The following is a 21986-nucleotide window of genomic DNA, read 5'->3' on the forward strand; positions in this document are numbered from 1 at the left end:
ACGAACTAAAAAGCTTTCTGCTTTAACGCTGTCGTTGTGTTAACTTGGTCTTTTCTTCTTCATGAGTCAGACCTTGCTTTGCAGACAATCTTCCAAACGCAAAACCGGTCGTTTTTCGCGTGAATTTTTAAGTCTATTGTTTTTGTGGTTTGATAATATTGAGCGACGCTTTCGAGCGGGACGTAACGTTGGCAGACGCAAAAACACGCGCCTCCTTTCTTTTCTTTTTTCAAAACGTTCGGGAGCTCGGTGAGCATGTGACCCAAAACGCGGAAATCAGGTTTGGCGTTGTAATGCACCGGTGGGTTCGTGAGAATGAGTTCGCACGGTTTGGTGGTGGTTTTTTGAGGGAAGCCGTCGGAGAGGAGGTACTCGATGTTGTTCTCGTCGTCGTTCACGTCGTCGTTTCCGGAAACGAGAGAAGAGAAATTTTGTTTGGCGGCTTCGAGAGCGACGGCGTCGGCGTCGAGCATGGTGAGTTTGACTTTCTTCTTCGTCTTTTCTTTTTCGAGAGCGTTGCGTAACGCGTACCCGATGACGCCAGAGCCGCAACAAAAGTCCATGAGGCGTTTTGTCTTGTCGCTACAAATACCCTTCTTTAATCTCGGAGAGGAGGACTTTTCGGGATCTTCTTCAAGAATCGAATCCAAAAGGAACGAAGTCATGATGTCCAGCCCACCTTTAGCAAAAAATCCAGGGTACGTCGTCCATTCCTTCGCTTCAACAACACTCGAAGAACCACCACCACCGCCGGAAAACAGTTTCACGTTCGAGTCGACTTTTTTGAACGACTCGAGAGAGGCGTTTTTCTCGTCGCCGTTGGAGAGAACTTTGGCGGTGAACGCAAACGCGAAGTCGTTTTCGCTCTTTTTAGCTTCCTCGGAATTTGGCGAGTGCGCTATGGTCGCGTGTCCAGGAACGCGTCGAGGATGTTCGTACAAATCCTGTTTATATTTTTTAGAAGGAGAAGAAGCGTTAATACGAACCCCGGTGGAACGAAAAATGTCATCATCGTATAAAAGGAGAAAAGAGGTGGATGTATCCGCCGCTTCGAACTCGAACGCAGATGACGGCTACGAACGAGGCTCATTAATGGACGGATGAACGCGAGACGACAACGACGCAGGCTGGATGTGCCCTTAAATGCGACGTTCTCAATCCCGCGTCCAAATGTAGCGTCTGTTGTAGGCCGAACCGCGACATTTTGGTGTTCTATTTTTCAATCGGAAGAATCCTTCTTCTTCAAAAGGAGAAAGACTCGATTCCAACGTCAAAGCAAAAACACGAGTCGCGGCGGTATATGCTAAACGCTGAGACGAGATGCGACGAAAAAAGTACGACGACGACGAAAGAAGACAAGACGAGTTTAGCAACAAAGATAAATAAATAACGCACCTTGTTGAAAGCGTCAAAGGCGTTCAAAAACCCTTCACTTCGCGACCCGGAAACGAAGACATCGCCGCCCACTTTCACTCGCGTGGCGACCGCAGTCATGAGGAAAAGAAGCGCCTCCTTATCCGCACACGCTCTCACGAACGCGTAGTCGCACTTTCTCTCGCTCACCGTCGGCCAGGGACGCGCGTTGGTGCGCATCGTGGCGTTTCTCGAGGGGGCGTTCTCATTCTCCGCATCGTCGTTGCACGAGAACCTTTGCCACGTTTCAAATCTGTGACCGAATTTCTCCACCGTCTGGCGCAATTTGCCTTCGCTTCTGCTCTCGCAGTTGGCAATCAACACGCGCCGTTGTTTTGTCGATTTCGATTTCAACTGCTCTTCGATGTGTCTCGACAACGTCTCCGCGGTCGCCTCGTCCACGTTGAAGCGATCGAGCTCCATGATTTTAATCGCTTCGACACCAGATGAAAGCAAGCGTTTCTTTGCTCGCGCGTCGACATTTAGCGCTTCCGCGCTCGAGAGCAATCTTCCGCTCGCGCGCCAATCGCACGTTTTTGAAATATCTGTCACGATTTTCATCACGCGGTCTTCGAAGTCTGCCTCTTCGAGTAGTTTATTATCTTCACCACTTTTTTTTTTCGTCGTCGTCGTCGTGGTAAATGCTTCTATGAATTCGCACAAATCGCACACGTCCGCCGGCGTGACGTCCCGACCGTGTGTCGAGGTATCTTCGAAACAATCCAACGCGCGTTTTAAGAGGAGGCGTCGTCGCAACGATGAGGATGACGACGAAGACGAAGATGCGTTTTGAATTGTCGTCGCTGCGCTCAAAAGCGTCGCAAAAGCTCTCGGCTCTAAATGTTGCCACAAATTTTCATTTTCGAGCGCAATCTCAATCGTTTCTCGCAAGACTTTTCTGGTATCCTTCGTGAGAAGAGCATTCGCGAAGAGCTTCGCGCAACTCCACACGCAATTCGCGACGACTCTCGATTCGCTCCAACTCGTTTTTATCGCGTTGTCCTTTGATTCTTTCTGAAACGCCTTTTTAACAACTTTCGCGACGCGCAAAATTGTCGCGTCCAACCCATCGGATGATTTTGAAGATTTTGACCCGGACAAAATGATGCCGTCCACGTGCATCGTCGCCAACGCCCACATCGCGGATGAAACCTCTTTACTATTATTGCTTTTACTATTCGTACTACCACTCATTTCTGCTGCTACTGCTGCTGCTACTACTACTCTTTCCGCTAACTTAGCCACCACCGATTCAATCTCTTCGCTTTTCAGCGACGATTTCACGCGCAGTTTGGCAATCCCCCACAACGCGTTCGCGCCGTCTTGACTCGAAATTTTATCCTCTTCGCACGCGCGCAAACCTTTAATCGCGGCTTTGATGGATGCCGAAAAAGATTCGCTCTTTTCGCCACTCATCGTTCCGCTCGTTTGTGCTAAAAACCATAAGTTTGTCGCGCACGCTCTCGCGTCCGCTTTCTCCGCCAACTCCTTGAACCGTCTCGCTAAGTTTTCTCGCAATAGCATCGACTGCTCTCGAAAACCGTTATTATCATTAACGACGAAAACAGTTTTCCTCCTTTTTACCATGTTCGCGCACATCGTCGCCAGCGACCACTGCGCCGAACACGTTCGAAAGCTATCGAATCTATTCACGCGCAGATTCACGTCTCGAACGCACCGTTCGGCATTTTTGTTCATCATCTCGTCGTCGTCGTCGTAATCATTCGATTCATCTTTCGCCGACGTACTTAAAGCCAACCGGTGAAACGTCTGCGTCGCCTTCCCGTCGTCCGCGATAAAATCTTTCTTCTTTTGCTTCTTACTCAGAGGCGTTATTCCTTCTTCCAGTCCTTCTCCTCCTCGTTTAAGACTCTTTTTCTTCTCCTTCTTCTTCTTCTTCTTCTTCGATGAACCGACGAAATCCAAATCGTTCGCGACTCGAAAACACTGCTTCACTTCCTCGGAATCTCTCGAGATTCCCAAGCGCGTTCGCAAATTGAATAACGTTTTCTCCACAAAAACATCTTCGTCGTTGTTCGATGCTTCTTCTTTCTTCTTCTTCTTCTTCTCGCGCGAAGCGACGATTTGCCATCGAAGCTTTTTCAGCAGCGCTTTCTTGTACTTCGCTTTATCATCCGAATCATCTCTCAAAATGTCATTCAAGCCGTTGTGAGGAGTCGTGCGAGGAGGAGGAGTAGAAGTAGTAGCAGTATTCGAAATCATCTCGTTTTCAGATCATCTCATTTCTCGGACATCATAAAAAGACCACCACCTTTCCAAACGACGACGGACGACGAATGCTCTAAAAGGTGTTTGCCGATGCGTTTGTGGCGGCTAAAATTTTTGAAGAACTCGTACGAGAGAGATTTTCCAACTGTCGCATCATCGCTTTTGATTTTTTGATTTTGCAAAAAGACGAACGAATTTTGACAGACAAAGAAGAAAAAAAGAAAAAAAAAAGAACACAAGAAACAAACAAACACAGGAGAGACAAAAAAAACAAAAGCGCGACAGAATTTTTTTAACACAGACACGAGAAGAAGAAAAAAAAGAGACGAAAGAGAAGAGACAAAAAACACCCCACTTTGAATACTACTAACAACAACACCACCAATCAATGGGTGGTGGCAACAACACGAACCCGCACGCGCAAGGCATGAAGTGGCTGAAACGAAGGAAGAAAAAGATGAAACGGATAAACGAGGAGAGGATGCAATGGAAAGAAGACGAGGAAGAGGAAGAGGGAGAAGAACGGGAGAAGAAGAAGAAGAACGGATTGGAAATCAACGAGACGGACATCTCTTCTTCTCTCATCGGGAAGACAAAGAAGAAGAGAAAGAAGACAAAGACGGTGTCATGGGAAACGAATCGAACGAGGAAAAGAAGAGAGGAGGAAGCGAAAGAAACAGAGGAGGCGAAACGGGAAGGGAAACCGACGGGGACGACGACAGGTTTGAGTGGTGGTGGTGGTGGTAATACTACTAATGTGAACAACACAAATCCTTTCGCCGTGTTGAGGCAACTTCCGAGACTCGAACGATGATTACTCTACAATTACAAACACGCAGCAGCATTCAAACGGACTGACAAATGATGCCAGAACAAATGATGATGACTTTTACGACGCGTTAAACAACTTTCGACGAAGAAGCGCATTCGGAGCGCTGACTTTCGCCGCCACCCGTGGTATTCCTTGGTGTCTTTTTTCTTCGAGCGAAGAAGTGAGCTCTTTCTTGACCCGGGCGATCGACGCTCAAGTGCGCGTGGAACTCGTTCGCGATCTCTTCAAACTGGAAGGATTGGAACCAGTTCCAGAGGATGTCGCGCTCGCGCTGGAAGACGACGACGTGGCTCGGGAGGAGATTATTAGCTTCGTCGTCGCTCGTTTTAGCATCTTCATCGGCGTCGTCGTTTACGTCGTTTACGTCGTCGTCGTCGCATTTCAATCCGCTGCTTTTCCCGTATTTACGCTCTACGAATGCCAAGGGGTTCTTTTCGAACGCTCGCCAATTGCCCGAGGACAAATGCGACGAAACCGACGACGCGTTTGGAGGATCGCATTCCAAATAGCGCATCGTCAAATTTTTGTGGACGCTCGCGTAGAACGGGTGTTCGTGACACGGGGTCCAGAAGTGCACGCCACCGTCGAACACGTCGTCTTCCACGGTTAGTTTGGATACGTATTTGTTGACGATGGTTTCCATGCCTCTTTGATGTATCAAAGAGAGATACATCGCGAGCGGAATTTGCGCGGCGAGACCGAGGCGCACGAACCACCGAGCCAGGAGAAACGTAGTATTTTTAGAGTTGTTCTTCGATGATTTCTTATCTGGCGGCTCGCTCTCCAACCACGCCCACGACTTCGCAGACGCCGCAATGGACACTGGAATCAACGGGTATAAAAAGCGGAACTCTTTGTGCTTTGGAATGGAAACGATGAAAACGGTTGCCAAAAAAGCAACTTTCGCCACCGCGGGCGTCGACAAACGTTTTCTTCTTTTCGCGTTTGTTCCATCGTTATCTTTGATGATTTTACCCCCATCAGGAAGATTAGCACTACTAGTATCTTCTAAATTACCGCGAGCATTCGAAGCGAGGAACAACTCGTAAAGACTGACTGGAAACAAAACGCCCAAAACAACCGGTAAACCTTGCGTGAAAACCCACGCGTTGGAATGCGTTCCGTATTGACTCGCGCCTTCTCTCAAGACGTTAAACTCGAAAAAGTTCCACGCCGGGAACGTCCACTTCTTGTTGTAATAATAATAGTTCACGCACGCTTCTATCGATAAAACGAGACTTCCAACCCAAAAGGCATCCGCGCTAAACCTCGCTCGTCGCTTCGCCGACAACGCCTCTCGATCGAAGAAAATCGTACGCGCTCCTACGCACGCCCAAAACGCGTACGCCGTCGGCCGCACGGTGCACGAAACGAACGCTAAAACTAAACCACGGATGCTCTTTCTTCTAAACCCGCTGCTATTACTACTCTTACCGCTATTACTACCACCTCCTCTTTTCTTCGCGTTCATATCGAAATACCCGCTCGGCCAAAACACGAGCGCCCAGACGCAAAACGCGGTTTCCGTGACGTTCGCGAACGACCGACATCCGCAATAAAAATGCCAGTGCGATGCGAGCGACAGTGCGAACGCTTTTTTCGCCACGTTCTGGTCGTTGTTGTACCATTTGCGCGCTAACCGGTACGTCCCGACGTCGATGAAAGCGCACTGCGCGGCGTTCACGACTCTCGGCATCGCTCGCACCAACACCCCCGTTATTAAACTCGCGTCTTCGTCGAGCCGTAATCCCTTCACGAGCGCGTACGGCCACGCGTACGCGAGCAAAGGATGCACGAAACTCCTCAACTTCACGTCCTCTCGCCATTCCCAGGTCTTCGCGCCGTACTTGAATATAAACTCGTGCGCGATTTCCACGCTCTGATAGTGCTCGTCCGCGCTGTGAAACGTTCGCAGGAAAAGAAACGAATTCAATACGCGAAAGAGAAAAGAGACGAAAAACGGGGACGTGAATAAGTGGTGACGACGATGGTTTGTATTCTTCGTCATCTTTGTGCGTTCATTCGTGCGAAGGGCAAAGAAGCTTTGAGTGAGAGGGGTGCGTGCTCTAATGAAGCATAGTACATTCCATTTTATCCATTACAGTTACACGTATCTCATCGTGCATCTCAATTCATCACGGAAAGAAACTCTCGCCTCGTCTCCGTTTCCAAACCTCCCCGGTCGGGAACACGATCTCCTCGTTCTCGTTCAGTTTTGCGATAACTTTCTCCCCGCTCCCGTCTTTCTGGTCGAAATCGATGTATATCTCGTCCTTATTCTTTCCAACCGGTTTGGTTTGGATTTCCCAATACCGCATGGTTTTCCCCGGGTATTGGAACACATCTTCGGGCGTGACAACTTTCCTCCCTCGGCACCCTTTGCCTTTCTCGAACGGCACCGGGTCGTACCCTCTCAATAAGCCGTTTGGGGTGATTTCTCGAGGGCACCCCGGGTGGTTCGGGTCCGCGAACGATCCGGAGAATCTTTCATCGAAAGATGCGAGACTTGTCGCAGGGGAAAAGAAAAGCGAACAACAACAACACGAAACGACGAGAACGGCTTTCTCTGTTCTCTCCATTAACGACGCTCTGACGACGCGATTGAAGCCCGCGCTTCTTTGTCGTCTTCTTGTTCTTGGTAACGATGAACTCGTGAAACGAAAACGACTCGTCGTCGTTGCGTCGGCGGACGTGAACGACGACGCCATTTTCAATCGAATTGGAAAAAAGTCTGACGCAAAACTCGGATAAAAATTCATGTCTCATCTCATGTTGCGTCGAGACATCTTCTTCTGCGCGAGGAGTAGTAGTAAAAGTAGTAGTAGTAGTAGTAGTAGTAGTATACTTGTAAGGAGGAAAGTGTTGAGAGCGAGTGGTGAAAGCAACGAAGAAGACAATACTAATCACAAACGAAGAAGACAAAGAAGACCAATCGAAGAGATGTATAACTACTTTACGAAACCGGTCAAGTGCAACGAATGTTTCGGGTACAACAGACGCGTGTGTGCTCACTGTCAAGGCAGAGGGAAGATGACTGACCAACTTTTACGGATGGTGATGATGATGACAATTGCTGCAGTCGATGCGTTGGCCGCGGGTACGTGCGTTGCGACGCGTGCAACGGGACCGGTTTGAAGAACGGGTGGCTGTTTACAGTGAAAGGCGGTTGGGGACCGCGAGGCGAGTAGTCGACGAATAGTAGTAATAGTAGATGTAGTATTAAAAAGGTAAAAGTACAAACGGGTGCAACAGCGCCTGCGTGGCGTCTAATCGACCTCTTCGCGTGATACCTCTGGCGGCGACGAGTCGACAGGCTAAATCGAACCCGGCGCCGCCGTTTCGATCGAGAGCGGAAAAGTCCCAGCCTAAGTTTCCGGCTAAGTCTTTGCGCACTTTGCGCAAATCGTAGTTTTCGTCCTGTAACCGTCGCTGGAACGACCCGGATGGTTCTAACACGCGTTTGCCTCTGAGTTGCGGGCATCCCAACTGGAGTAAGACGAGGCCGGCGGAATAGCTATCGAATAATTGCGGTTGGAAGACGGTCCACGGAAGGACAGAAAGCGCGCCGGCGATGGCACCCGGAGGCGCTCTCGGCGTTCGTTCAGGCATGATAAAATCCTCTGGTGGTGAGAACGAAGGGTCTAAGATGGAAACTTCCGGTTCGTAGTTCACGCCGCTTCGTAAATCCGCGGCGCCGCCGAAATCGATCAGTTTGAATCGTCCGTTTTCGTTGACTAAATTCGCCGGTTTCACGTCTCTGTGAACTATACCGATGGAGTGTAACCCTCTCAACGACCACAACAACTGTTGCGTGATTTTCTTTGCGACGGCGTAACACCTCGCGTCGTAATCTTTATCCTCTTGAGATTTCCCAAAAAGCGCCACCTCTAACGCGCTCGGAAAATTTCTATCCAACACGTAATCTTCGAGCGTGTTTTCATCGCCGGCGAATTTCCACACCAAAACCGGTGCCGCCGCGTCTTCAATTTCCTCGTAAGATCCGACGTAAGACGCGCAACCGCCGGCGACGAAAATGTCTCGGGATATCCGTTCGTTCATGTGTCGTTCGGCGCGTTGTAACCCGCTCGCGCCGGTTGTATTTTTCGCAAACTTCAAGACCAAATTCTCCGCCTCGCTGGAATTTAATCGTCCTCGATAGACGGTCCCGAACGACCCGTCCCCGATTCTCCCGCCTAAGTTTACGTTCGAACCTCTTTTGCCAAACTTATTCCCAGCCGTGGCTGTTTGTATCGCTCTCGCGACGGTTTCATCGAACGCGTACCCCAAAATCCCCGGCTGCGCGGTTAAATAAAACACGACAAACGCGACGAAAAGAAACTCCTCAAACGGCGTCCCGTTCGTGTATAAAGTCCACCCGTTCACTTTTTCATCCAGAGCTAATTGTTCGACAAAGTCTTTGGCCACGTCCGGTAATGGTAACTGCTCGTATAAAGGCTCTAAAACGACTTCGTATACCGTTTTCCCTATTTTCAACACCGGCTCTGGAACCTCTGGAAATAAACGTTCCAGTTGCTCCAAAGGGTCGACAATTTCTGTTCCTCGATACCCGTACAAAGCCTTGATTGTTGTCGTCGTCGTTCTCTTCGTCGTCGTTCTTGCAGAGAAGCGACGAATCCTTCGTCCTCCTAAAACCACGTTCTTCGCGTTCGTGGTTTGATGATGATGACTCTTAAAATTCATTCCCCGGTACTGTTCGTTATCCAAAAATCAAAAGTAATCCGTTTCTTTAATACTGTATATATCTCTGTCTCTCTTTCTCCAATAAAGCAGTCTGGCACGATGCGTACGAATTCGATGAAAGTGTTATTATGTAAATACTTTACGCCGCGTATAGTAATACTCAGAGTCACAAACAGAGAGAGAGGAAGAGAGAAAATTTATGCCGAGTAGGGGGGTGGTTTCCCTAAAAAACGAACAAGAAGGAAAAAAGAGGAGGAAGGAAAAGGTACGCGAGCGCTGAATCTTCTTTTTAAATTACAAGCTGTGTGTGTGTGTGCGCGTGTTTATGACGTGTGCAATACTCCGTCTTCGTATCGCCAACCGGGTGGTAGAGGACAGTCGTTGTCGAGGAGGTATTGTACACATTCGGTGTGGTTATTCTTGTGAGCGTAGCGTACGGCGTCACTGTCCCAAGGCGCTTTGGCGGTTTCGTGCAAGTGCTTCAAACAGTCCAAGTGGCCTTTCTCGGCCGCCCACATACACGCTCGTTCGTCATATTTATCATAATTACGTTCAACAAGATATTCGAGTATGTGGAGTTGACCCTTTCCAGCCGCCCAAATGGCAGTATACTCATCCCAAGGCGCTTTGGCACCTTCGTGTAAGTATTTGAGGCACTCGAGATGACCGTTTCGGGCAGCACTTTCACACGCGTCCTCATCGACAGGACACTCATTTGCAACGCAATACTTTACAATTTCCAGATTACCATGATGTGCGGCCGTATTAACCGTCCTATAATCCCAACCACACTGTTTCTCCTCTCGTATCCACTTGAGCAACTCGAGTTTATTCGTTTGAGCAACTTTATAGCAGAAATATGTTTCGTTCAACCAATACGACCACAACGATTTATTCTCCCACGCTAACTCCAAAGTCGATATCGACGACATCTCTTCAACTTTAAACCTCTTTTTCAAATCATCCGCACGAGATGACCTCTTCACCAACTTTCTCGTTTCACTATTCACCTCGTACAAGAATTTCACATCATTCGAATTCAATCTCGGAAGAATGTGTTTGAAACTCACATCGTCGTTATTCACGATCAAATCCCACACATCACTCTGACCAATCCGTCTTTTCTGCCCTCGCGTCTGCACTCCCGAAGGCGCAGGAGGAGACGAAGAAGCGCCACGCATCGTCGTTTCTCTGCGTCTTTTCTTAAAGTTTTTATGGGGGAAAAAACGGCTTCACAAAAAAGAGGCACGAGAGCGCTCTGCGACGTAACAACAACAACAACAACAAGTAAACAAGCATGGCCGTCGTCGTTGTCCCCACGCGAGAAGCAGCTCGTCGTTTCGTCGTTTTTTCAGCCGAACGACGCGTGGGAGGCAAAGGAAAAGGAGGAAGAAGGAGGAGGAAAAGCAGAAGTCGTTCCAGACTGAATGCGAGGAGAAAAAGCGGCGACGACGATATAGATGATGATGAAGATGATGAGAGTAGTGTTATTCACGAGGACAGGATAAACAGCAGCGACAGCAGTGAGTCGTCTTTTTCTTCTGCTGCTGCTGCCGATGATGACGATAATAAGAATACAAAAGAACAGTTGAAAGAAGAAGATTCAGAAAGTTTCCTGTACGAAGAAGTGGAGGAAGAAATCGAAGTGGAATACACGGCGATGGACCACGTTTCAGATTTTATTGCGGAAGTGCGAGACAAGCGGAATGAAATCAGTCGAGCGTGTTTCGGCAGTTTTGAGAGAGCGCCAGTAACGCCGGAGTATTTGAGAAGTTCGAGAGGACGGTTGGACGCGCCGACGGAACTGATATCGCTGGCGTTGGTATCGGTTGCGTTGGCGGTTTCCAAGACCGTGCGAACGAATAAAGAGAAGAAGGAGACGTTTATTCGAAACGAAAAGTGGACGGTAGTGAAAGCGTTTCAGGAGTTGAAAAGAATAGACGGTCAAGAGAACGACGCTTCGGTGGAAATGCGATTGTACGACGAGGGGGATTTAAGACGCGACTTGGAAAAGAAACAGAAAAAATTGGACGAGAAACGCGCGAAGGAATTGGAGAGACGCGAGTTGAGAGACGAAAAAGAACGCTTAAGAGAGGAAGAGGAAGAGAAGGAGCGACAGAGATTACTCGAGATTGAGCGTAAAAAAGAAGAAGAGGAAGAACGAAAACGAGAACAAGTACGCGCCGAATTTCGATTGAAACAAGCCGAGGAGCAAGAGCGGTTGAAAAAACGCGAAGAAGAAGAAGCGGCGAGGAAGAGGAAAGAGTTGGAGGAGGATAGGAAACGGAGAGAGGAAAAGATGCGATTGGAACGAGAGGCTTTAGAAGCGGAACGATTGCGACGAAAGAAAATATCGGAAGAGCGCGAGGAAAAAACGTTTGACATTCAGGCGAACATTAAAGTCGAAGCGAGGAGGAAAAACGGCAAGTGCGAAGTGACGGCCTCGTGCAGAGTGGAGTTATCAAACACGTGCGAAGTCGCGGAAACGTACGAATCGACAGAATTGGCGAGATTGCAAATGTCCTGGGCCTCGAAGTTATCCGGCGAAGCCATGAAAGCGTATAAAAGCGACCAGATTTTGAAGAAAATGATGGGCGAAGGCATTTTGTCCAAGACGCCTACTTTTTCAGACTTGGAATTTGAACACTGGATGAAACTCGTCAGAGTTCGATTGGACAGAGAATTACGAACGACTGGTTTACGCGCAGTTGCTGGACTCGAAGCGAACAAGTTGACCAAAAACGACAGCTTCGTTGAACGAGAAGTGACGTTTTCGAGAGCGCTGTTACCTGCAGAAGATCCAGAAAACGTCGAGACGCGAATACAAAACGCTATTCGGTTACTCATCGACCAAGTCGAATCCAAGAATAAAAATAAAGACGGCGATGCTAACGATGGTGGTGGTGGTGGTGATAATGACGACGACGACCCGTACCTTCTCGGCGATGGAGACTCCCCGGCCCTTGTCGACGAGGCGATAGATCCCAGGAAAAGCCCGACGGCAATTTTAAATCGACTTTCCGAACACGAGCTCGCGCAAATGCACGGGTTAGATCCATCTCTGGTATTCCCCGCAGAAACAGACGGTTTGACCACTGAATTGAACGGTCGCGTTTTATCCGGAATCTTAACCGCGTCTCTTTTTGTCAAAATCCTTCGCAGCGTCACCAAAGACGCGAAACCGGAAGTTTTACGACGGGGCACGCAGATGGCTACCTCTTTAGTCGGTCGATGCGCCAACGACGAAGGAAACTGGCGTGCCATGTATTTAGACGGTTTTCGCGGCGATGCATTGGAAGCCGGCGCTTTGATGGCTCGAGAAGTTATTCCAGACGAAGAGAACGATATCGTTTTATTAAACATCTTCGCCGCTCTGGAGGCGATGGAAAAAGCGAAAAACCGACGCCCGGAGGAAGCGGGCGAAATGATCGATAAAGAAGTGCTGAGAAAAATGAAAGCGCAGCGACGAATGAATGCGGTGCCAATCACCGAAAGGTTATTCGCCACGCGAAACGCGGCGATTCAGTTAGCCGGAAGTGGTTCCGTCGAGCAAGGTCGGGCGATGTTGGAGGAAGCTTACGCGTTGCGAGTGAACCACGTGGAGAAAAGACGCAAAGAGTTAGGGTTGACTGCAAACGACGAACGGTTTGGTATTCCAGAAACTTTGCCAGAGCTGAAAGCGCTGCTCTTTGTTTTAGAATACGGCGGCGGCGCGTGGGAAGCTGACAAGAAAGGCGTGCAGAAACAAGTCGTGAAAGCGGTGTACGAGGCGTGCGAAAACGGGGCGATGAAGAAAGACGCTGAGAAGGCGTTGGCGACGTTTGCAGCCGTTCGACGCTCGTTTATATTTGAAGAGAAGGATTCTGAATTCGGTCGAGAGTGGGAAGAGAAATTGTTCGAGAAATTCAATCAAACAGGAAACGAAGGCGAGGACGAAGAGGAAGGAGGAGGAGGAGGAAAACCTAGCGTGCAGGAGATCATCGAAAAATATTACCCGAGAGGCGTCTCGGACGCGCTCGAGTTTGCCGTGCAAACGTACGACGCCGAAATCGAGGCGCGCAGGAAAGTATAGAGAGTGTAGTCATAGAGAGATGAGTTAGCTACGTAGCACTTACGCGTTTTAGAAGCGTTTTACCTTTGGGTTAAAATTACAATAAATACAAAACATCGCAAACTCTTCTCTGCTTCTTACGCGGACGACGAAGTAGTATCACCGCCACCGCCGCCCGACATCATGCTCTCCAGCATTTCCGTTTGCAGCTTTTTATTCCCGTTCTCGATGTCTCTCTTCGCGAGCGTTTCTACGCTCTTCCACTCGAAATCCATGTTCGCGTACCCTTGCCTCGCAATCATAATACGGTTCGCCAAACTCTGGTCTGCTTTCGAAAGCTTGCTCATCCACTCTTCTGGGTTTCGAATCGGGTTTTTCTCCAGAAAATCCAACAAAAATTCGTGCTGATTGTTCACTCGGTTCACTTCGCCTTGACCGTCCAAGTTCTGCTCTTTGCTTTCTCCGTCTGGCGTTTGCACGTTCAGTCTGCAATTTATAGATTCCAACTGACCAATCACCACCCAGGTTGCTGTATACGTCAACAACTGGTGCATGACATCCGCCGCTTTCCTTTCCGGCGAGGACGCTCCGCCAAACGCACCGCACGGGACGTAAACTTTCGGCGAATCATCGTTCTCGTTGCGAACGGAAAAACATCTTCTTCCTCTTCTGTTTCTGTTGTTGTTGCTTCGTTCTCCATTTTGAAGAGAGATTAAAGTCGCTGCTCTGTGCCTCGACGAGAGCGTTTTCGTGGTAGCACTCGTCACACCAGTCGTCGCCGCAAACGAGGACACACAAAACAACATCACGTCTTCTTCGTAGATGCGCGCAATAACGCTGAGAAAACGAATACTATTAATAATAAATTAATGCCGATATGTAACCAACTGACTGAGCAAAAATCTCAAAAGTTCTTCTTAATTTCTTAAAAACGCTTAAAACGCGGTCAAACTTTGAGAAAAAAAAAAACATCAAAAGAAAATATCACAAAGCGACAAAGACAAACACTTATATAATAACAGAATGACAAAATGGTCGATGCGAACGTTACGAACGAACGAGTGTCGCGCGATGGTGGAAGGCCAGGAGGCGCACCGCTTGTTCGAGGCACCGGATTTGCACGAGATGGCGAGAACAGGAGATCTCGACGGAATGAGAAGATTGATTTTATCAAAGGATGACGACGACAAAGTGAACGCGTTGGACCCGGCGGGGAGGACGCCGTTACATTTCGCGGCTGGGTTTGGGCGAGTCGCGTGCGTGAAGTTTTTGCTAGAGAGAGGGGCGAAGTTAGAGGTGAGAGATTTGTGGTCCAAGGCGCCCGTGGATTGGGCGTTACAATCGAAACACGAGGAATGCGTAAAGTTGATGAGAATAAAAGCGATCGAGACCAATCTCGAGATTGGTGGAAGAGGGCAAGTCTCTCCGTTGAGGACATATCACGAGTATTGTTACGATTTGACGACGGAGGAAGTCGAGGAGAGGTTGGAGCAAGACAGGAAAACCGCGATGGAGCAATACGAAAAGATGAGCGAGGAAGAGAGGAAACAGTTTCGCGAATCAAACGGGGTGGATCCTGCCCAGCCGGTGCCATTTTAATGACAATGTGATAGTGTATAAATAAGAATGTTGTGAGCAGCTATTTTCAATGTAGTGGGCTATCTCTATTTGCTTCTAAAATTACAGCTGAATTTCCGTCAGAGCTTCTTCTTGTTCTCTGTCCGATTCCGTGGCGTCGCCGTCGTTTTCTTTTTCTTCCTCCGCCTTGTCTCCCTTTGCGTCTTCAAAATTTAAGTGCTTCTTTTCTTCTCCCCCTTCCTGATCTCCGCTGTTTATATCTTCGTTTTCTTCCAGTTTGTTTGAGTCGGTAATGCCTTGCCCGCGCGGCGGCGTGGGAAGATGGAAATCGGCAAAGAACGCGGAAACGTCCGATTCCGAGACGCCCGCCGGCGCGTTTGGAATGACAAAAGCGCTGTCCTCGGCATCTTCCATCTCCTCTTCTTCTTCATCTTCCTTGGTTTTTTCGTTGTCGTCGTCGTCGTCGTTATCGTCGTCGTCTCTATCTTCCGTCGTGGAATCGGCACCAACGAAGGGAGAATCCGGCGCGTCTGGAAATTCGAGGTCGCCCAGAACGTTGTTCTTTTTCCTCGCAGAAGTAGGACTTTGCGGCGGTGTCGCTTGCTCTTCTTCCGCCGATACTTCCGCTTTCTCTTCCACACTTGCTGCTTGCGCAAACAATCTGTTCAACTCTTCGTCTTCTTCGGCTTCTAACTCTTCGAGTATCGCGTCGACATCGGCGCCCGTTTCGGCCAACTTTTCCTTCAAACGATCGCACGCCCTTTCGCTTTGACCCAAGCACATCAACAAGTCGTTCATCTCCTCCTCGAAGTGCTTGGTCGCTTCATCGTAGCCTCGCTTGTACCCTCGCTCCTCGGCTTCGGCCACCTGCTCTGCCGTCAACGCTGCGTCGCGCTGGTTCTGTAACTGCTCAACCTTTAACTTCAACTCTGCGACTTCTCTTTCCGCTTGCTCTAAATCCGTGGCCGCGTCAGCCTGCTTCAACTTGAGATTTTCATTCTCGTTCTTTACCGCGTCGATTTCGACGTTTTTATCGCTAATTGTAACCTCTGCGTTTGCAAGTTTCGCGGCGACGTCGTCGTAGACTTCGCGTTCGATCCAACCCGTCGTGTCGTACTCGTATTCTTCGCCTTCGCCTTCGACGTATTCGCCTTCTTCCTCGCCATCGCCGGCATAATACCACGCGCCTGAGGCTTCGTCTAATACCCATCCCGGGTAATCGTCCGGGTTGAACGGCGGTTGATCTTCCCCCGCATTGTCGTGGTCTCCTTCATTTCCGTTGTCGTTGCCGTCGTTGTAGTCGACGTAGTCGTAGTCGTTCATGTTTTCATCGTTGCCTTTATTCTCGTCGTGTGGCGCCGACGGCATTATTTCGTTGCTGAAATCGTAGTCGTTTCGCGCGAAACCATCCGAAGAAGAAGGCGGCATGAATGCAGTATTCGCGCTATTGTTATTGGCGGCAGTAGTATTCACGGTACCGCCCTCGCTAATTCGAGGTGATGGCGGAGCAAAATCATACCCGTCGCTGTTTCGTCCAGGAGATTCTGAATAGTTTTGTTGGTGTTGTTGTTGTTGTTGTTCCATTTGTTGCGGAGGACGCAAGTAATCGTCGTCGTCCTCGTAATCAACGTGTTGTTGCTGCGTTTGTTCGTGAAGTGGTTGATCGTAACTCGACGGATACTGATTATTCTGATCGATGTATGCGTCGAACTGACTCGTCGATTCGTGCCCCTCGCTTCGCATAGATCCCGTGGCGGATGGAGGTTGCGGAGGCAGCTGTTGCTCTATGAGATTTCCCCACTGGTCATACATCGGTTGTTGTTGTTGTTGTTCGCTAGTATTCGATATCATTCCATTCTGATGGTGTTCTCCAGGCGGAGGATAATTCAAAACTTCATTCTCTGGAACCGCCGGCGAGCCCGGTTTAAAATGAGTGAGGTGTTGTTGCTGCTCCTGATGATGATGATGATGATGCTGTTCACCATCGCTAGTAAAAGTATTGCTATCGTTGTTGTTGCTGCTACTGTGATGAGGACTTTCTCTTTTCGTCGGCGAGAGCACTTGCTGATTCTCTACGTAATGCGGCGATTCGCTTTCTAATTTACCTTCGTTCTTCGCTTCGTCCTCGTCCTTCGCGCTCGGCCCGGGAACGAAAAACTTTTGCGGCTTTGCCACGGCAATCGGCGGCGGTAAAAAAGACGCCACATCCGCCGCACTTCCCGATAAACTTTGAGCGCCACCACCACCACTACCACCATCGCTCGTATCCCCACCCGTCGGATTGAAAACATCCACGTATCGGCTGCGAACGTCGCTTTGCCTCGCCACGAAACTACTCGCTCGCGGCATCGGCGGCGGTTCATTCGAATTCAACGCAGACGACGTCCCAGCAGGCTCCTCGTCCTCGCGCGAATGTTGCTGCTGCTGCTGCATCGCATCATTGTTATTACTGCTACTAAAGTTTTGGTGGTAGTTTTGGTGGTAGTTTTGGTGTTGCAGCTGCTGATTCGGATTCCGCGGGTCGCTTTCTCGCGAAAACGCATCCACTCGTTCGTGTTGCTGATTTCCCTTCTCAAAAGACACGTGTTGCTGCTGTGCTTGCTGTCCTCCTCCTACGCTTGCATTCGTCGCATTCCCACCACCATTGATATTACTGCTACTATGCATCGTCATCATCGGTGGCGGTCCTCCGATACTCCCGACGGCTTGTCTCGCCACATCTTTCCCGTTCGGATCGGAGCCGTCCACCCACGCTTTGAGCGTCTCGTCGTAGTAAAATTCAGAGTCGTTCCCCAGTTTCGCTTTGGTCACTTTCTTCCTCGGTTCGTTCTGTTTGAGTTAAAGTTGTTGTTCGAGAAAAAGAGAGAGAGCGGTCAGACGCGTCCCGATGTGAAGAGAACGACCACCATCTCGCGCTGTTTTGCGCGTCGCGAGAATGCATCAACGCGGGGGGAAAAAAGCGGATTTCGAATCAAAACGTTTACGAACGAAACCACAAAGAAGAGTTTGAAAAGAAGACAAAAACGATACAAAGAACGCACCCCTGCGTTGCCACCGCCGAACGAGGTCAGTCGGCCGAAGAATCCTCCGCCTGATCCTCCTTTGCTCGCGTTTTCTGCCATTTTAGTATAACGTATAAAGCGCAATTTTTTATGGCGAATTTTGGCTTCTCGTGTTGCCTTCTTGAGAACAAAAAACGTCTGAGACTTCGTTGTCGTCGTCGAGCGCTTACGCAGAAGTCAGAAGTGTTTCATTATCGGTTCAGTGCTTGGTATATACGTTGTGTGTAATAATATGTATTAATAAAATCCCTTCTCTGTCTTCTTCTTCTTTATAAAGCTAAATAAAAATCTCTCTCTGACCTCTTTCTTCATCTCTCTCTCTCGCTGCAACAATCAATTAATCTCTATTTATTATTATTAATCCATGTAGCCGTCGATTTCGCGTTGCTTTTGCAACATTTCGTCCTCCTCTCTCATAGCTTCGGCTTCGGCGCACATTCTTTCGATTTCTTCCGGCGTCAAACGTCCTCTGTCGTGTTGCAAAGACACGTTCGCTTCGGAGCCGGTGACGCGATCTCTCGCGGTTACCGTCAACAAACCGTTGGTGTTGACTTCGAAAGTAACGTCGATTTTGGGGACGCCTTGTTCGGCTTTTTCGATGCCGGTGATTTGGAACTCGCCCAATAAGTGGTTGCCGTCCGTGGACATGCGCTCACCCTCGAAGATTCTGACGTCGATTTCCGTTTGGTTGTCGTACACCGTGGTGAACTCGGACTTCTTTTTGCACGGGATGGAGGTGTTTCTGTTGACGACTTTCGCAAAGTGTCTGCCTTCGCACTCGACGCCCAAAGATAACGGGACAACGTCCATCAACAAAACCTTGGAGGTTTGCTTGTCACGGACGCCGGCCAAGATGGCACCTTGCACGGCGGCGCCGTACGCGACGGCTTCGTCCGGGTGCACGGATTTGTTCAACGGCTTGCCGTCGAAGTATTCCGTCAAAATCTCTTGGACTCTCGGGACGCGAGTGGAACCGCCAACCAAAACAATTTCGTTCACCAATGATTTGTCTCTGCCAGCATCGGCCAAGACTCTCTTGACTGCTTCCAAGCATCTTTGGAAAGTCGCCTCGTTCACCTTGTTGAATTCGTCTCTTGAGATGGTCATGTTCACCTCGTGTTCGCCGACGAAGCATTCCAACTTGGCGGATTGCGTGATGGACAACTCTCTCTTGGCTTTTTCGCACGCGGTTCTCAACTTGCGTTTGGACTTGTCGTCGTTGAAGATGGAGTCCGCGTTCGGGTACGTCTTTTGGACGTGCGTCATCAAGGATTCGTCGAAATCTTCGCCGCCCAAGTGGGTGTCGCCAGCCGTCGCCAACACTTCAAAGACGCCGTCTTGCAAGTGCAACAAGGAAACGTCAAAGGTACCACCACCCAAATCAAAGACCAAAATAGTTTGATCTTTAATGATTTCACCATCATCGCCTTCTCTCTTATCCAAACCGTACGCCAACGCCGCCGCGGTCGGCTCGTTGATGATTCTCAAAACTTCCAAGCCGGCGATTTGGCCGGCGTCCTTGGTTTGTCTTCTTTGCGCGTCGGAAAAGTACGCCGGGACGGTGATGACCGCCTTGTTGATGACGCAACCCAACTGGCCTTCGGCCGTGGCTTTCATCTTTTGCAAAACCATCGCGGAGATTTGCTCCGGGGCAAATTCCTTCTTTTCGTTGTTTTGGGTCGGGTCTTCGACGACGATGATCGGCTTACCTCCCGGACCTTCCTTGATCTCAAACGGCATGTGCTTAATATCCTCGCCAATCTCCGAGAACTGTCTCCCGATAATTCTCTTGATGTTGAACAAAGTGTTCTTCGGGTTTTGCGCGGCTTGCCTTTTGGCGGATTCACCGACAACTCTGCCGGCTTCGGTGAAGGAAACCCACGACGCGGTCGTTCTGTCGCCTTCGGCGTTGGACAAGACGTGCGCCTCGCCATCCTTCCACACGGAAACGCACGAGTACGTCGTACCTAAATCGATACCGATGACGTATTCGTCCAAAGTCGCGTTGTTCATCTTCGATGCCAACTTGGCTTCTTCAATCTTCTTCTTTTGCGCCAACTTGGCTTCGCCCATGCCTTCCATCAACGCCAAGTTCTTCGGGTCCAACGTGAGCCCTTGCGTATACGCGTGGATAGAATCGTGGAAGAATCCTGACTTGTACAAGGCAAAACCTAATCGAGAGTACCCTTTCACAAAGTCTGGTTTCAATTCCACGCATCTTCGCGCGTCCGCGCACGCTTTCGAGTGTTGGTCCAACGCGGCGTAACACGCGGATCTGTTCGAGTAAAACACGTGGTCGTACGGGTCTTGATCGATGGCTTTGGTAAATTCCGAAGCCGCTTCGTAAAACTTTTTCTTCGTGAACGCGGCGTTCCCGTTCGATTTGTGTTCCAAAGCGAGTTTGCGTTGTTCCGGTGAAACCTGATATTTTAAAGAGTGCGTACATTGGTGGTGGTGGTGAGCGCACGAATACTAATGCTTTCAAGAATGACGATGAGGATAAAAACACATCGCATCACGCCGCCGCAAAAAGAAAGAAAAAAGGGCCGTCGAAAAAAAAATCATCATCATCTCATCGCTCTCGGATCGACGAAGAAGAAGAAGAAAAACAACTCATAATACTAACAACAACAACAACAGTACCTGAATCTTATCCTCCTCGTCGTCGTCCAAAACGCGCACGGCGGCGCCCGTTTTCGATTCTTTCTTGCCTCCTTTTTTAGATGGTGCCATGATGCGATGATGATTTGTGCGTTCGAGTATGTGTGAGGGGCTTTTCGCTCTTCCTTTCTCTCTCTAGTGGTCTTCTTTTTCGAGCGTTTGTGGCTCTCCTTCTCGTGTTTTTTTAAGCAAGCGCTTCTTCTTTTCGCCTGAAAAAAGCTCTTCTCTTTCAAATTTTTCGATTGATTTCCGTCGTTTTTTCTCTTTTCCCTCACAGAAAAGATGCATGGGGTGCTAAAGATATCGTCTTTCTCATCATCATCATCATCATCATTCAGACGCGTATACCGCGACGACTCGTATTACCACCACTCGAGAAAAAACGCTCTCCTTCTCTCGAGGAAGAGGACGCTTTTATTACCGCGAAGCGTTTCAGCGGCACAAAATATATCCGAAAACAACGCGGTGATGACCACCAAAACCACTTTTAACGAGAAGCGTGACGACGACGTGAACAACGGGAAGGAGGAGAAAAAGAATGCTACGAAAAGTAAAACGTTTACGTTGCGACCGAAAGAAAAGCACGGCATGAATAGAAAGGCGAGATACGTGACTTTACATTTCTTACGCCACGCGGAAGGGACGCACAACGTTTCCAGAGAATACAACGATCCGAAACATAAGGACGCGAGATTGACGGATTTTGGTATACAGCAGTGCGAGAAGTTGGCGAAAGCGCAGCCTTTGTTGTTGGAATCAAAGTCATCAAAGAAGAAGAAGATGACGGTGGCGACGTCGCCGATGACGAGGTGCGTGCAAACCGCGCGTTTATGTTTCGATAAAGAGTCGCACATGATTACGGAAAAATACGTCGCTTTAGAGGAGTTGCGGGAAACGGTCAACTATCAGTGCGATATTCGGAGGACGACGTCAGAGTTGAAGGAAGAGTTTGGCGCGAGCGTGGATTTCTCTCGATTAGAAAACTACGAGGAAGATCCTTTGTGGCAGTATTGGATCGAGAGGTGCGGATCCGAGGAAGAGCACACGATGCACAGAGAGAGCGCTTCCTTGTATAAGTGCGCGGATAGGGCGAGGAAATTCTTCGAATGGGTGGTCGAGAAAAAAGCAGATACAGAAGAAGAGATTATCGTCAGTTCGCACTCGGCGTTTCTTCGCTGCGTGTTTAATTACGGTCACACGCAAGAAAAGTTCGAGTATCACATGGGAGGGTCGGAGCAAGTATTCGACGATCGAGAAGACAAAACAAACAACGTAAAAGTTGTCCAGTATTTGCCGGAAGACGGCGACGCGTTCGAGGAGTACATGCGGAGAGATTACGAGAATTGCGAGTTACGGTCAGCCGTGTTGGAAATTCTTTGATGATATGATGTTTTTTTAGTAGTACCTAGTAGTAGAAGTAACCGAGTAGTAGTAGTAGTAGTAGATAGTAAATGCGGTA

The 21986-nt window shown here is 49.1% G+C and overlaps 14 protein-coding genes across 14 annotated transcripts; 5 read left to right on the forward strand and 9 right to left on the reverse strand.

The window, feature by feature from the left end:
- Positions 1 to 59: 59 nt before the first annotated feature.
- Positions 60 to 665, reverse strand: Bathy05g00690 (unknown protein; the record flags this gene model as incomplete). Its single annotated transcript, XM_007513279.1, has 1 exon — positions 60 to 665. One exon carries the CDS (start codon positions 663 to 665, stop codon positions 60 to 62), a length of 606 nt encoding a protein of 201 aa, XP_007513341.1.
- A 577-nt stretch (positions 666 to 1242) lies between these two features.
- Positions 1243 to 3636, reverse strand: Bathy05g00700 (unknown protein; the record flags this gene model as incomplete). Its single annotated transcript, XM_007512827.1, has 1 exon — positions 1243 to 3636. The coding sequence occupies one exon, from the start codon at positions 3634 to 3636 to the stop codon at positions 1243 to 1245; it is 2394 nt and encodes a 797-aa protein (XP_007512889.1).
- A 394-nt stretch (positions 3637 to 4030) lies between these two features.
- On the forward strand, positions 4031 to 4456 carry Bathy05g00710 (unknown protein; the record flags this gene model as incomplete). Its single annotated transcript, XM_007513138.1, has 1 exon — positions 4031 to 4456. One exon carries the CDS (start codon positions 4031 to 4033, stop codon positions 4454 to 4456), a length of 426 nt encoding a protein of 141 aa, XP_007513200.1.
- An 85-nt stretch (positions 4457 to 4541) lies between these two features.
- On the reverse strand, positions 4542 to 6482 carry Bathy05g00720 (glycosyltransferase, putative; the record flags this gene model as incomplete). Its single annotated transcript, XM_007513225.1, has 1 exon — positions 4542 to 6482. The coding sequence occupies one exon, from the start codon at positions 6480 to 6482 to the stop codon at positions 4542 to 4544; it is 1941 nt and encodes a 646-aa protein (XP_007513287.1).
- Positions 6483 to 6609: 127 nt separating this feature from the next.
- Positions 6610 to 7182, reverse strand: Bathy05g00730 (predicted protein; the record flags this gene model as incomplete). The annotated part of the gene is made up of 1 exon (XM_007513186.1): positions 6610 to 7182. The coding sequence occupies one exon, from the start codon at positions 7180 to 7182 to the stop codon at positions 6610 to 6612; it is 573 nt and encodes a 190-aa protein (XP_007513248.1).
- Positions 7183 to 7243: 61 nt separating this feature from the next.
- Bathy05g00740 (unknown protein) lies at positions 7244 to 7609 on the forward strand (the record flags this gene model as incomplete). The annotated part of the gene is made up of 1 exon (XM_007513140.1): positions 7244 to 7609. The coding sequence occupies one exon, from the start codon at positions 7244 to 7246 to the stop codon at positions 7607 to 7609; it is 366 nt and encodes a 121-aa protein (XP_007513202.1).
- Positions 7610 to 7693: 84 nt separating this feature from the next.
- On the reverse strand, positions 7694 to 9175 carry Bathy05g00750 (predicted protein; the record flags this gene model as incomplete). Its single annotated transcript, XM_007512865.1, has 1 exon — positions 7694 to 9175. One exon carries the CDS (start codon positions 9173 to 9175, stop codon positions 7694 to 7696), a length of 1482 nt encoding a protein of 493 aa, XP_007512927.1.
- Positions 9176 to 9498: 323 nt separating this feature from the next.
- Bathy05g00760 lies at positions 9499 to 10356 on the reverse strand (the record flags this gene model as incomplete). The annotated part of the gene is made up of 1 exon (XM_007513168.1): positions 9499 to 10356. One exon carries the CDS (start codon positions 10354 to 10356, stop codon positions 9499 to 9501), a length of 858 nt encoding a protein of 285 aa, XP_007513230.1.
- A 116-nt stretch (positions 10357 to 10472) lies between these two features.
- On the forward strand, positions 10473 to 13247 carry Bathy05g00770 (predicted protein; the record flags this gene model as incomplete). The annotated part of the gene is made up of 1 exon (XM_007512933.1): positions 10473 to 13247. One exon carries the CDS (start codon positions 10473 to 10475, stop codon positions 13245 to 13247), a length of 2775 nt encoding a protein of 924 aa, XP_007512995.1.
- A 116-nt stretch (positions 13248 to 13363) lies between these two features.
- Positions 13364 to 14032, reverse strand: Bathy05g00780 (predicted protein; the record flags this gene model as incomplete). Its single annotated transcript, XM_007512853.1, has 1 exon — positions 13364 to 14032. The coding sequence occupies one exon, from the start codon at positions 14030 to 14032 to the stop codon at positions 13364 to 13366; it is 669 nt and encodes a 222-aa protein (XP_007512915.1).
- A 265-nt stretch (positions 14033 to 14297) lies between these two features.
- Positions 14298 to 14825, forward strand: Bathy05g00790 (predicted protein; the record flags this gene model as incomplete). Its single annotated transcript, XM_007512978.1, has 1 exon — positions 14298 to 14825. The coding sequence occupies one exon, from the start codon at positions 14298 to 14300 to the stop codon at positions 14823 to 14825; it is 528 nt and encodes a 175-aa protein (XP_007513040.1).
- Positions 14826 to 14906: 81 nt separating this feature from the next.
- On the reverse strand, positions 14907 to 17471 carry Bathy05g00800 (predicted protein; the record flags this gene model as incomplete). The annotated part of the gene is made up of 1 exon (XM_007513272.1): positions 14907 to 17471. The coding sequence occupies one exon, from the start codon at positions 17469 to 17471 to the stop codon at positions 14907 to 14909; it is 2565 nt and encodes an 854-aa protein (XP_007513334.1).
- Positions 17472 to 18223: 752 nt separating this feature from the next.
- Positions 18224 to 19939, reverse strand: Bathy05g00810 (heat shock protein 70; the record flags this gene model as incomplete). The annotated part of the gene is made up of 1 exon (XM_007512964.1): positions 18224 to 19939. One exon carries the CDS (start codon positions 19937 to 19939, stop codon positions 18224 to 18226), a length of 1716 nt encoding a protein of 571 aa, XP_007513026.1.
- Positions 19940 to 20809: 870 nt separating this feature from the next.
- Positions 20810 to 21907, forward strand: Bathy05g00820 (predicted protein; the record flags this gene model as incomplete). The annotated part of the gene is made up of 1 exon (XM_007512858.1): positions 20810 to 21907. The coding sequence occupies one exon, from the start codon at positions 20810 to 20812 to the stop codon at positions 21905 to 21907; it is 1098 nt and encodes a 365-aa protein (XP_007512920.1).
- Positions 21908 to 21986: the final 79 nt, after the last annotated feature.

This window comes from Bathycoccus prasinos, assembly GCF_002220235.1.
Source record: "Bathycoccus prasinos genomic : chromosome_5".
NCBI lineage: Eukaryota > Viridiplantae > Chlorophyta > Mamiellophyceae > Mamiellales > Bathycoccaceae > Bathycoccus > Bathycoccus prasinos.